General features: G+C 42.1%; 1 protein-coding gene across 3 annotated transcripts in view; it reads left to right on the top strand.

Annotated features, from left to right (window-relative positions):
• Window positions 1–6,366, top strand: part of ASXL3 (ASXL transcriptional regulator 3) — a 171,842-nt gene extending 165,476 nt beyond the window's left edge. For all 3 annotated transcript variants that reach the window (XM_036009177.1, XM_036009176.1, XM_036009178.1), the window contains one exon: window positions 714–6,366. In XM_036009177.1, the coding sequence (XP_035865070.1) occupies window positions 714–4,424 (3,711 nt within the window). In that variant the 3' untranslated portion in view covers window positions 4,425–6,366. The remainder of the gene's footprint in view (window positions 1–713) is intronic.
• Window positions 6,367–12,442: the final 6,076 nt, after the last annotated feature.

Raw genomic sequence — 12,442 nt, 5'->3', positions numbered from 1 at the left:
AAAGGGGGAATAGAGTTCCATCTTTATAACAGAGCTATGAAGGAAATAGACCAGCAACAACTAGTCTCATTTTACATCTGAGTTTACAAACTCTTTCTGTGTGCTTATTACCTATGGATAAAGCAGCATGCTAGGCGATATAAGAACATGCAAGCACTGTAGGATCTCTGGCTCACAGAGGTTATTGGAGACTCTGAAGAACACCGTGATTTGCCTGGCATCATATAGTTTCTTTGAGCAAAGTCAGGATGAGAATTCTAATCTCCTGAACTCTTGGCTAGGGCTTTTTTGTGTGTGTGTCAAATGAAGACAGATAAACTCAAGTAGAGTTAAGGTACCAGATTTTCATGCCAGTGGGGAAGATAATTTAAAAGCTAATTATTCCTAAGTCTTTCTGGATAACCTCATTTCGAGAGACATGGACTTTGTTTCCATTTATATGAGGCATTAAGAAAATGTTTCATTTCCATGGCAAATGAAGTCAGCAGTAGATGTTTTCATAGAGTAAACAGAGATTGAAGTTTCTAATTTTCACATTCATGCTGCATTTCATGTTCCTTGATACCCTAGTGACCCATTTGGGAATTTAGGTATAGTTAACACCATGTTATGAGAAAATGCGGCTACTCTTCTTCTTTGCATTGTTTCATGCCATGTGTCTTCTCTGTGATCATGGACCAAGCACTTTATCTTTCCATTCTCCCTTCTTGTAGATCCAGCTTTCCAAAATTGGGCCACCTTTCATTATCAAGAGCCAACCAGTCTCCAAACCAGAGTCTCGAACATCCCCTAGCACATCTGTCAGTGGTGGGAGGAACACAGGAGCCAGGACCCTTGCAGATATCAAGGCTCGAGCCCAGCAAGCAAGGGCCCAACGAGAGGCAGCGGCTGCTGCTGCTGTAGCTGCGGCAGCGAGCATCGTCTCTGGAGCCATGGGGAGCCCAGGAGAGGGTGGAAAGGCAAGAACCCTGGCACATATCAAAGAGCAGACAAAGGCAAAACTCTTCGCAAAGCATCAAGCCCGAACCCATCTCTTCCAGAACACTAAGGAGTCCCGGTTGCCTCCACTTGGCTCAAAGGAAGGCCCTCCAAGCTTAGAAGTTTCATCTACCCCTGAAACAAAAATTGAGGCTTCAACGGGTGTCATTATTGTCAATCCAAACTGCAGATCTCCTAGCAACAAGTCTGTGCACCTTCGGGAGGCCACCACTGTATTACAGCAGTCTCTTAACCCAGCTAAACTTCCAGAAACTGCCACTGATTTATCCGTGCAAAGTTCTGATGAGAATATACCTGTGTCCCATTTATCTGAGAAAATTGTTTCATCTACCTCTTCTGCAACTAGCAGTGTGCCCGTGCTTTTTAATAAAAATTCTGTCCCTGTGTCTGTTTGCAGCACTGCTATGTCGGGAGCAATTAAAGAACATCCCTTTGTGAGTTCTGTTGATAAATCCTCTGTTCTAATGTCTGTTGATAATACAAACACTACAATTTCTGCTTGTAATATAAGCATGTTAAAAACCATCCAGGGAACTGACACTCCATGCATAGCCATTATACCAAAATGTGTAGAGAGCACTCCCATTCCTGCTACTAACGGGGGCGCCAGCATATCGGGCTCCGTGGATGACAAGCAGTTGCTCATACCAAGCAGCAGCGCCAGTAACTTAGTCTCCAGTCAGTACACCTCTGTGCCAACTCCCTCCATTGGAAATAACTTGCCAAACCATCTCTCCACTAGTTCTGTCTTGATCCCCCCGACAGGAATTAACAACCGATTTCCTCCTGAGAAGATAGCCATGCCTGGTAGTGAGGAACAGGCCACCACGTCCATGGGGGCCACTGTGAGAGCAGCCCTCAGCTGCAGGGATTCAGTGGCCAGTACAGACACTCTGGTTGCATGCCCACCTGTTGCAATGTTTACCGGAAGCATGCTGACAATAAACTCTTACGACAGTCCTCCCAAGTTAAGTGCTGAAAGCTTGGACAAAAATTCAGGGTCTCGAAACAGGGCAGACAATTCTGGGAAACCTCAGCAACCTTCGGGGGGCTTTGCACCAGCAGCCATAAACAGATCGATTCCATGTAAAGTCATCGTTGACCACAGTACCACGCTGACCTCCACTTTGTCTCTGACCGTTTCCATTGAAAGCGCAGAAGCCAGCTTGGACATCCAGAGCAGGTCGGTGAGGACAGAGGCGGCCATACAGCCAATGGCATGTCCTCAGGTGTCCGTTATTAGCAGGCCCGAGCCGGTTGCCAACGAAAGCACAGATCATGGTTCTAGTTTCATTGCTGCCTGTGCAGCGAAACAAGACAGTAAAATGCTGCAGGCCCCCTGCACGAGTCTCCGAGAAGTACCCCTGGTTGTTCCAGATAAATTAAATGAGGTGACTGCTCCTAGTAATAGCTTTGCTGAGCAGGCACGGGGCCCGACCACTTTCAAAAGTGAAGCAGACACAACCTGTAGCAATCAATATAACCCAGGCAACCGGCTTGGCTGGAGCGACGAGGGCCTGAGGAGCACAGGGCAGCCTCTGGTTAACCACTCGGGTTCAAGTAAACAGAAAGACTATCTAGAGCAGAGCTGTCCAAAGGCTATTAAAACGGAGCATGCCAGCTACTCTCACATGTCAGAACTTCACCCCAGGAATCTCATAACAAGTGTCGCCCTACCTGTGAAATCCGAACCTCATGAAGTGGAAAAGGGCTTTAGAATGGACACTGAGGACTTCCCTGGGCCCGAGCTACCACCTCCAGCCACAGAGGCAGCTCCTAATGTGCAACAGTCACAGAACGTGAAGGTTCCCACCTCTGGCCCCATGGAAGAGGTGATTTCCTTGGCTACGGACACCCTGAAAAGAGTTCCCAATGCGGGGAGCTCAAGCTGCCGTCTGTCCTCTGTGGAGGCAAATAATCCACTGGTGACACAGTTGCTACAGGGCAACCTGCCTTTGGAAAAAGTGTTACCACAGCCCAGATTGGGAGCCAAGCTCGAAATCAACAGGCTTCCTCTGCCTCTTCAAACTACCTCAGTGGGTAAAACAGCACCAGAGAGGAACGTTGTTGAAATGCCATCCAGCTCTCCAAACCCAGACGGGAAGGGCTACTTGGCGGGGACTCTTGCCCCACTCCAAATGCGAAAGCGAGAAAACCACCCCAAAAAGAGAGTAGCCAGGACTGTGGGGGAACACATGCAAGTTAAATGTGAACCAGGGAGAATGTTGGTGGAGCCAGATGTTAAAGGCGTGCCTTGTGTGGTCAACTCCAGCCTGAATCAGCTAGGACACAGCCAGCCCTTTAAGCAAGAGTGGCTGAGCAAGCACGCCATCCAGAGCAGGATCGCTCACAGCCCTGAGGTCAAACAGCAGAAGCGGCTGCTCCCCTCCTGCAGCTTCCAGCAGAACCTCTTCCACGTGGACAAGAATGGTGGCTTCCATCCCGACGCTGGTACCTCACACAGACAGCAGTTTTACCAAATGCCCATGGCTGCCCGGGGCCCCCTTCCGACTGCGGCTCTGTTACAGGCCTCTGCCAAGGGCCCAGTGGGCTGCAATGCATTTACCTTCAGTAGGCATCTTGAACAAAAGGGACTGGGAGAGGTGGGCCTTTCTTCAGGACCTCACCAGCTAAGGTTAGCCAATATGTTATCCCCCAATATGCCCATCAAGGAAGGCGATGACGTGGGAGGGGCTGCACACGCAATGCCAAACAAAGCACTAGTGCAGCCGCCGCCGCCCCCACCGCCACCGCCTCCACCCTTGGCTTTGCCCCCGCCTCCCCCCCCACCACCTCCACTACCTCCACCTCTTCCTAATGCAGAAGTCCCAGCCGATCAAAAACAACCTCCAGTTACCATGGAAACCACTAAGAGACTTAGTTGGCCACAGTCCACGGGCATATGTAGCAATATAAAATCGGAACCTCTTTCTTTTGAGGAAGGTTTAGGCAGCAGCTGTGAACTGGGCATGAAACAAGTTTCTTATGACCAGAATGAAATGAAAGAACAGTTAAAAGCATTTGCGCTAAAGAATGCAGATTTCTCTTCCTATTTGCTTTCTGAGCCACAAAAGCCTTTTACCCAATTAGCTGCTCAGAAAATGCAGGTGCAGCAACAACAGCAGCTCTGTGGAAATTATCCAACAATACACTTTGGTAGCACGAGCTTCAAAAGGGCAGCCTCTGCAATTGAAAAGTCCATTGGGATTTTGGGAAGTGGCTCCAGTCCTGCCACAGGCCTGCCTGGTCAGAACGCTCCGATGCCCGTTCAGAACTTTGCCGACAGCAGCAACGCGGATGAATTGGAACTGAAATGCTCTTGCCGGCTGAAAGCCATGATTGTGTGCAAAGGCTGTGGGGCCTTCTGCCATGACGACTGCATAGGTCCTTCGAAACTCTGTGTAGCTTGCCTGGTTGTGCGATAAGAGCTGGATGAGAGATGCAGTATCCCTTTCCAACAATGGAGAAGCCACGCGGCGTCAGCAGCAACAAGTTAAATAACTCAGTGCTTTATATTGTGCTAATTTATTTTATTTTGGAACAAATTAGCTTTTCTCTATGGGATTTTTCTTTTTGCATTTTTCAGGAAGGAGAGATCCCCTTCCATCCGAGTGGCTCAGCGGCATGTCTCAACATATTTAGTTGCCTATCCCAGGTTTGGGAAATTTTGGCCATGTGTATACAGGTCACTACCCCATCAGATTTTGTTTCTTTTTTTAAAAATTCAGGTGTAGATAGAAAAAGGACATTTTAAAATACTTAATACTAACCAGAAATGCAGATGTAGAAAGAGAACGGTGAAAGTGGTTTCAGGTGGGCTGTGTGTGCTTCTGTAGATGAACCATTAGCGCAAGGGTTTTCACCGCTGACTCTTCTGGACCTACCTTGACCCCAGTGATTAAATCATATTTGGAATGAGGAATCTGATTTAAATGTTTGATTCCTTGTATTTACTCACATCACAAAAGATATATTAAAGGAGGCATGCCATTAATAAACTCCACTGTCCTTATTCTCTTTCCTCCCTTTTTATTCTTTTCAGAGACTGGCAGGATGTCTGCACTGGCCTTGGACACTGTACACACATCCTAGTGAGATGTGTCTTCGACCGGAAATTGCCGTGCAGGCCTCATGCCCAGTGGCCTGGTTCGAGCCCTTGGACCTGACACTGCAGGATCCGTTGGCCAACAGAGAGCCTTGGGCCCAGGGGATTTCAGAGCTCATGTGTGGCCTTTAAGAGCAAGAATTTTTTAAAAGTCCTAAAATTAAAATAAGTAAAATTCTGTGTATACAAACACATGTAAGTGGGCTGATGATGTAGATATTGGTCCATTCTCTTCACTCTGATAGGACACTAGGTATTAAAATTGGGGTTACACAATTGTGGACCTCTAATGATGACACCAGTGCACTCTGGCTTCCAGCTTTGAAGGCTGACCACCTCTTTTTTAAACTGTCGTTGATGGTCAGAGGGACTGCAGAAGGCTGAAGTGTGGATATTTTTCTGAACCATTTTTTGCCTCCTGATTCACAATCTATATAATTCTATTTTACTCTGAAATTACGCTTATTTTAAAAGTTGTTCTAGGCATTGCATGTTTTGTTTTTTTTCCCCCTCAGGTGCATTCAGTACATACTTCATATCTGGGGAAGTGGAACTGCTTTTGACAAAGGGATACTGCATCTTACAACTGTCCTCAGCGTTTATCCGGTGAAGTCTGAGTGTTGAGTATTTGAGCTCCATTCCACATACTTTGGCCACCCTCACGCAAGAGAACAGCTTTAGTTCAGGAGGCTCTGTTCCCTAATGCAAGTTCAAAAGCACATGCACATTGTGGGAAGATGAAAGACAGCAAAAACTACACCCATTTAACTTCCAATTACAGAGCACAAAATGTGGAGTGTCACTAACCCATTGATTGAGTGCGACTGTAGAATTTTTAAAAAACCGGGGGTAAAATATCACCTGTCATTGAGAGGATGACAGAGATTTCACATGGGATGATTCTAATCAATGTAAACTTTTGACATTCCCTTAAACTACGTCTTAAAAATTAACTGGAATGAACAGAAATTACATTTCTGGAGAAAAAAAAAACACTTGTGATTTCTTTTTTTTATAGTAGTCAGCCATGGTATATTATTTTTCCCTTGCATATTTATTATTGTGATGTTGCCAAATTTTGTTAGGTGACAGAAATGTCATTTTTATTAACAAATTGCTGATAGTGAAAGATACTTTATCTTAAAAAGCAAGAAAAGCAAAGAGAGGCCTACCTTTGTGGCTGCAATTTGGTGCTTCAGTGTTGTCACTTCTGTTTTTCACATTAAAATTAATAAAATTAATTCACAACTGAAAAAAAAAAAGCAATGCACTTAACCAGCCCTTCCCAAGGAATGCAGCGTAAGTTCCCGTGGATCCTTGCTTCACTCTGCTCCAGGTGGTTTGGGTGGCACTCTCATCTGTCGTGTCTCCATGGTCTGCTTGGCTCTGATGTCGTCTTGGTTCAGAAGATCGTGCCCTCATCTCACAGAGGGGCATCCCTAAATACAGACACTTGCATGCCAACTCCTTCCAAATTCAGTTGCTGCTCTACCAGTGTCAGATACTGTCCACACCAGCAGATTCAAAACTACCCTATCAGTAACTGACACGGTGTTGAAAGAAACTCTACAAAACCTCTGCACTCTATGTGAGGTACAGTTGAGGCTGATGTGACTCTGAGCCCGTTATCAGTTCCATCATTGTGGAACACTGACTGCAAGTTGCTTACTGAGAGTAAAGAAAAGTGTCCTTCCGTATGTTTTGATTTTTCAGGTAATAGGTTGGGAGATCAGTTGTCGATCGTGTGTGAATTCTGTCCGCCAGGTCCAAAGAGCATAATTTTTCTATGCCCTTGCTCATTTTTTTTTTTGCCCCAGTTTAAATTTTGAATGTTCATGTATGGTTTTGATTACTGAAAAAATTAGTATCTTTGGGCTAAAAAATAATGGAAAGAAAGAAAAAAACTCAGAAGTTAAAAGTGGGCCAGATGTTTTACAAGTGTCCATTTACTATGTATACAAAGGCCAGTATATTTGGATTAGGTGAGTAGGACCTTAGATTCCTGATTCCCACAGCTGTCTGCCTATGTGCAAATGGAATATGTTATTTACTACATGGTTATTGTGGTGTAATGTGTAAATTTTAGTGTGTGCATTATCCTGATTACTGGACACTATGCTATCCTTATCAGGAATAGAACTTGCACATGTGACACGTATTTTTTTTTTATCACAAAGGATGTATTTCCGTAAGTAGCACTTTTGGAGCAAGGGAAGGAAGAAAACCGCTATTCCCTAATCCCCTCCTATATGATATGCATATGCCTGAGGTGTGTGAAGACATTTAGGTAGTTAATGGGCATGTTAATAAGAACATTCTGATGCAAATTCATTTTCAAAATGAAAATAATGTCCTTCCCCCAAGTGAGAATAGCAGAAATGTTGGTGAACTGAGCATCATAGTTATAATATTTCCCTGCTAAGGCCTAGTTTTAAAAAAGAAAACTTGAAAAACCTATGAGGTTGAGCCTGGTTGCTATAAAGACTTTGTGGTGATATGTGTTTCTAGGATGAGCTATAGAAGGTTTAGTTGACTTCTAGACCTTGGATAGTCTTACTCATTTCAAAATAAACATGCAAAAATAAACAAGCTGATGGGTACGGTGCTCCATAAGGCAGTCAAGAGTAAGAATATTCGATGCTGCAGCCCGCTTTCCTTTACAAACACTCACATAATTTCTAAACAGGAAGTTGTGTTGGCCTTGGTTCCTCCTTGGTCTGGTAAAGACCCAGGTTACAGAAGCTGAAGCCAAGGTTAGGGCTGCTTCGTCTCTCTGGTGTCAAGGCCAAGCACCGTGCTAGCCGCCTGGTGGGAATGAGCCCGCTGAACATGCAGAGCCCAGAGTCACTGTCCATTTTGTTTCCAGAGAACAATGTGAAGAGTCCTAGCCAAGGAACTCATCAGACTGTCAGGGGCCTATGTAGCCAAAATGTCACTGAATATAAAAATCTTGTCGTCTTCAGTCCTCATGCTTTGTCACTGTAAAGCGAACAAAAACCATTTTTACGATAATTTAAAGGAGCTGCTTTTTTTTATAGCACATACTATTTCGCTTTGTACTATATTTGATAGTTGCAGAATAATTTAGATGGTAGGAAAACTTTGTTGTATTTGTACTGTTCATGAATGTTACAAAGAAAGTGCTTTACTTGGTTGCCATAATTTTCTTGTACTGCTGTATTTTCCCCTGCTTCATGGAAACCTAATCTGATTCATATTTTCAGTACAGTTTCTTTTTTTTAAATGTATGTTTGTGTGTATTTTTTTTTGGTCAGTATTCTGAATGTTTACATCTGTTTGACATTAGCCATTTAATGCCTTTTTTTTAAAGGCGGTATTACTCTTACAGTGTAACAGGAAAATGTGAAATCGACCCAAACAAAACATGCATGACAAACACAGATTGAGGGGGAAGGCCCTCAACATACATGGACATTTTATCAGCAGAAGAAAAGTAAAACCCTCCTTCAGTCCTTTACCAAAGAATATATTACTCCCACAGGAAAAACTCAGAAAAGGTGTGTGAAATTCTCAGAAGGGGGAGCAGTTGGTGAATTCAGTAAGACTGCTACAATTTAAAACTGTTACGCTTGCTTTGATACCTGACTAAATTTGACTGAGTGCAACAAGCATTGAAACAATTTTTAGACAGTATTTTGTTTAGAATTCAGGGATCATGCATTCTTTAATGGTGCTGTTTGTTTTTTATTTCTTCTTTTCTACAAAGAAAAAAAGTGTTGCCTACAAAAGTGACTGCTCACAAACCATAAGTTAAACAAAATGTTTGTCTTTTCATGTTTCTCTGTTTTTCCCTTTCTCAAAATAACAATTTGGGTTTCAATATTAAACTATTCTGGAGAAAATAAAGAAATTAAACACTAAAGAATTGTCATCGTTGATTCTTTTGTGAAGCAAGGTAGTTTGTATACATAAAATGTACTAATAAATACACTGAAAATTTTACTTAAGAAAAATGTTATAGAGAAGACAAACCATTGATGTTATCTACCCATTCTCTTTGGTATATTGAATTGTCAATATATGATTACAACTATTGTTAGAACAGTAAAAACCAAACTGAAGTCTCTTTGAAATTAACCGTATCTACTGTGCTTATCATTTAAAAATATATTTAGATCTTGTTTTCATAAAGATCTTGTTCATTCTTATAGTGAAAGACATTCAGTTGAAGAAATTGTTGCTACCATGTTTAATTTTCACTTTCAAAATGAATTAACTTTCACAAATTCTTTTAAAATTGCCCTCATTAATATTTTTAATCTCAGCTTAAATATTGTAGCTAGGGCTATTTGAATAAAGTGCTGGGAACTCTTACAACAAAACTGCCTCAGTTATGTTTACACTGGTTAAATGTATGCATATCTTTACAGTGAGATGAATCAGAAGCTTTAAACATAATTGGCCGTTAAATCTTGAGTTCAAATGTTTTTATCCACATGCAAAATGTTGTCTTTAGCCACCAGATGGCGAAAGAGGATGTTTACTTTTGGAAGAAAAAGAATGAAACATGCTTTCTTACTCTTCCTAAAACTAAATTTTAATTGTAATTCTTCCTAAAAGAATTACAATAATGAAAGTGTAACACATGCAAGTAAGTCAATGGCAGATAGTTACTTCTAAGTTTCACTAAATTATTTTCACTATAATGATGACATTCTTTTTTGTCCTATATTTTCTATTAAAATATTTACAAAATGCTTTACTTAGGGTTATGGGATTTTTTGTTTGCATTACCTCACCAGTATCATCTCTTCCAAAGTCCATTAGAGAAGTTTGAACAGTGCAGCGTTCTTTAAACTGACATTTTATTGAAATGGATCTGGATGCCTTATATGTTTTAATTCATTTACTCTCATGAAATAAGTACAATTCTATGATTTTACATAAATATTCTATTTTCTTAATATATTAATGTAGCCCGATTGTGTAACAATTGCTCTTAGGATCTAAAGTGTTAATTTGTATCCATCGTAGCACTTATCTGAGGACAAGTGGTTTCCCCAGTGATTCGTCAGTTTTCACTTGGATACTTCTTTTTCATCAACGGTGAGTATGCTGTTTTGTAAAAACCTGGCTAGGAGAGGGGTTGGTATGACACGAGACTTCCTTCTGCAAAACACAATTGAACAGAAATCCTAGGAAGTGTTTCTCACTCCACAAAATTATTCTAAGGCTTTAGTTATAGATTGCCTGGATTTAATATTTCAAGTTCAGATCACACACAATTATCCACAGTCATACGCAGAAATGAGGAGCTGGAGTAACCCAATGTCACAGCTAATCTGGGTCTAAATTGAGCAATGAATTGGTTTCTTAAAGAAACTTTTATCCAAGTTGCCAGTATAGTTAATTACCATTTTACTCTCATTGAATAAAGGGAAGTCACATGATTTGCAGAGTAAGAGCTAATTTCTTTTGCTATTTCATTCAACACAAACGGTTTTAGTTTCTCTTCAGCTATATTAAATAATATCTCATGTGGTACGTGACTAGAAGTAAAGCTGTATTGAAAATATTTAATGATCCCGCAAAGCACCCGCCAAGCCAGAAAGATGCCAGACAAACCAGGAGAGATGGCCCTGGCAGGACAAGCCGGTACAGAGAGGCTGGGCATCAGCTCTGTGAACAAGGCACTCCTGGATCTGCTTTTACGACGTTATGACTTATACTTAGTGTATCCATGGCACTTATGGGCAAGTTTGTTTCTGGGGTACTTTTCTCAAGCTAAAATTTCCATCTACAGTCTCATTTACAATGTTTTTTTAAGGAAGTCATTGAAAAGTGGTTCAAAGGTGAGTCAAACACAATGTAGCATCCAGGACTTACCCACTTTTGACTTTTCCAAGTTCTCTGTCCTGTGGACACTTCCCAGGAAGAGCAAAGGGCAGGAGCACCAGGTGCTCCCAGACAAGGTCCTGGGCACTGGGGGTCACAGAAGATCCATCCTATTTTCTGTGGGCTCATCTGAAAGTCTTTATGATTTTATCATACGCTTGTAAATGGAAACTACATCTAGTTTCAAATTATGGTTTTAGTTCAGGAAAAACACTGTGTTCCAAATTCTTGTTCTTCAATGCTGAGGGAACATGGAAACTTTTAGAGATTTAACTGCATCCTACACCAAATACGGCAAATTTCCAGCATGGTTCCCAAAAGGCAGATTGTCTTTAATAGAAAATAACACATAATACTTTTGAAATTCTATGGATTGAGTGCGACAAAGCCTTTCATAGATACTTATCCCTAGAAGAACCCCATTATGCAGACACTGTTCTTATATCTGTGTTACGAATGAGAAAACTGAAGCTCAGAGTTTAAATAAAAGAACACACAGCTGAGCTCTGGAGTATGAAGGATTTTCCAGAGACCGAAGCCCATCCTCTTATTTGCCATAAGACACAACTTCTACAGAGACTACTAGGTGCTGGGGATTCTGAGACAAATCAGAGGGCCCAAAGCTTGGAAGAAGTTACAGACTCGTGGGGCAGATGATAAAATAACTTGAACATGGCACGAGTGTAGCCAAGACGCATACAAGGTGCAGTGGGGCAGACAGCCCAGCGGGTGAAACTGCTGCGGTTGTCACTGGATGAGACAAAACCTCCAGAGGAGCATCTGGCACCCACACCTGGCAGTTCCAGGTGATTGAATTGGGGGGAGAGCGAGCTCTTCCCTCTCAGCACCTGGGTCACTTCCCTTGAAATGGAATCATCCATTCCAAGGTCCCTATCTTTAGGGACCATCCATAAAGATATGGCCTTCCCCATAAGGATCTCTGCAAGGTGTATGGTCCTTTACACATCTTAGCGATCTGCCCCAAGCTCTTTTTACATGAATCTAGGCATTTGATTAGATGTCGGTAATAATTCATTTCTTAACATATTGTAGCAATGTTTATGGTGCCTCGTGCCCTTGGTGTTCAATGACTTTTTAATACTTTTTTAAACATCAATGTAATACATATTCCTATATTTAAAAGTCAAATCATATTACAGGGACTATGTTGTTTCTGATTATTCATGTTATTCAATAGGGTGCAGATAAGAAAACCAAGAGTTAAGTTCTGCACATGCAGGTTGCAAGCTGGGATTGATGTCAGAGAGCTCACAGGGCTTTGTCCGATACTCCTGAGAAATAAAAATCTCCCTCCCTGTTGATGGTCACAAGAGAGGAACACTGTGGTCACTGGGGGTAATGAGAAAGCATACAAGAGTGAGCCAACAGAAAACACCAGGATATACAGTGTCAGAGATAAGCTTCACCTGGATCAATATTTTCCTAAGCATACCTTGACCAGTTAAGTGGCTCTGACTGCTT

This window comes from Phyllostomus discolor, chromosome 9, assembly GCF_004126475.2.
Source record: "Phyllostomus discolor isolate MPI-MPIP mPhyDis1 chromosome 9, mPhyDis1.pri.v3, whole genome shotgun sequence".
Lineage (NCBI taxonomy): Eukaryota > Metazoa > Chordata > Mammalia > Chiroptera > Phyllostomidae > Phyllostomus > Phyllostomus discolor.
The sequence above is the reverse complement of the archived record's forward strand: the minus strand, read 5'-3'. Positions and strand labels throughout refer to the sequence as shown.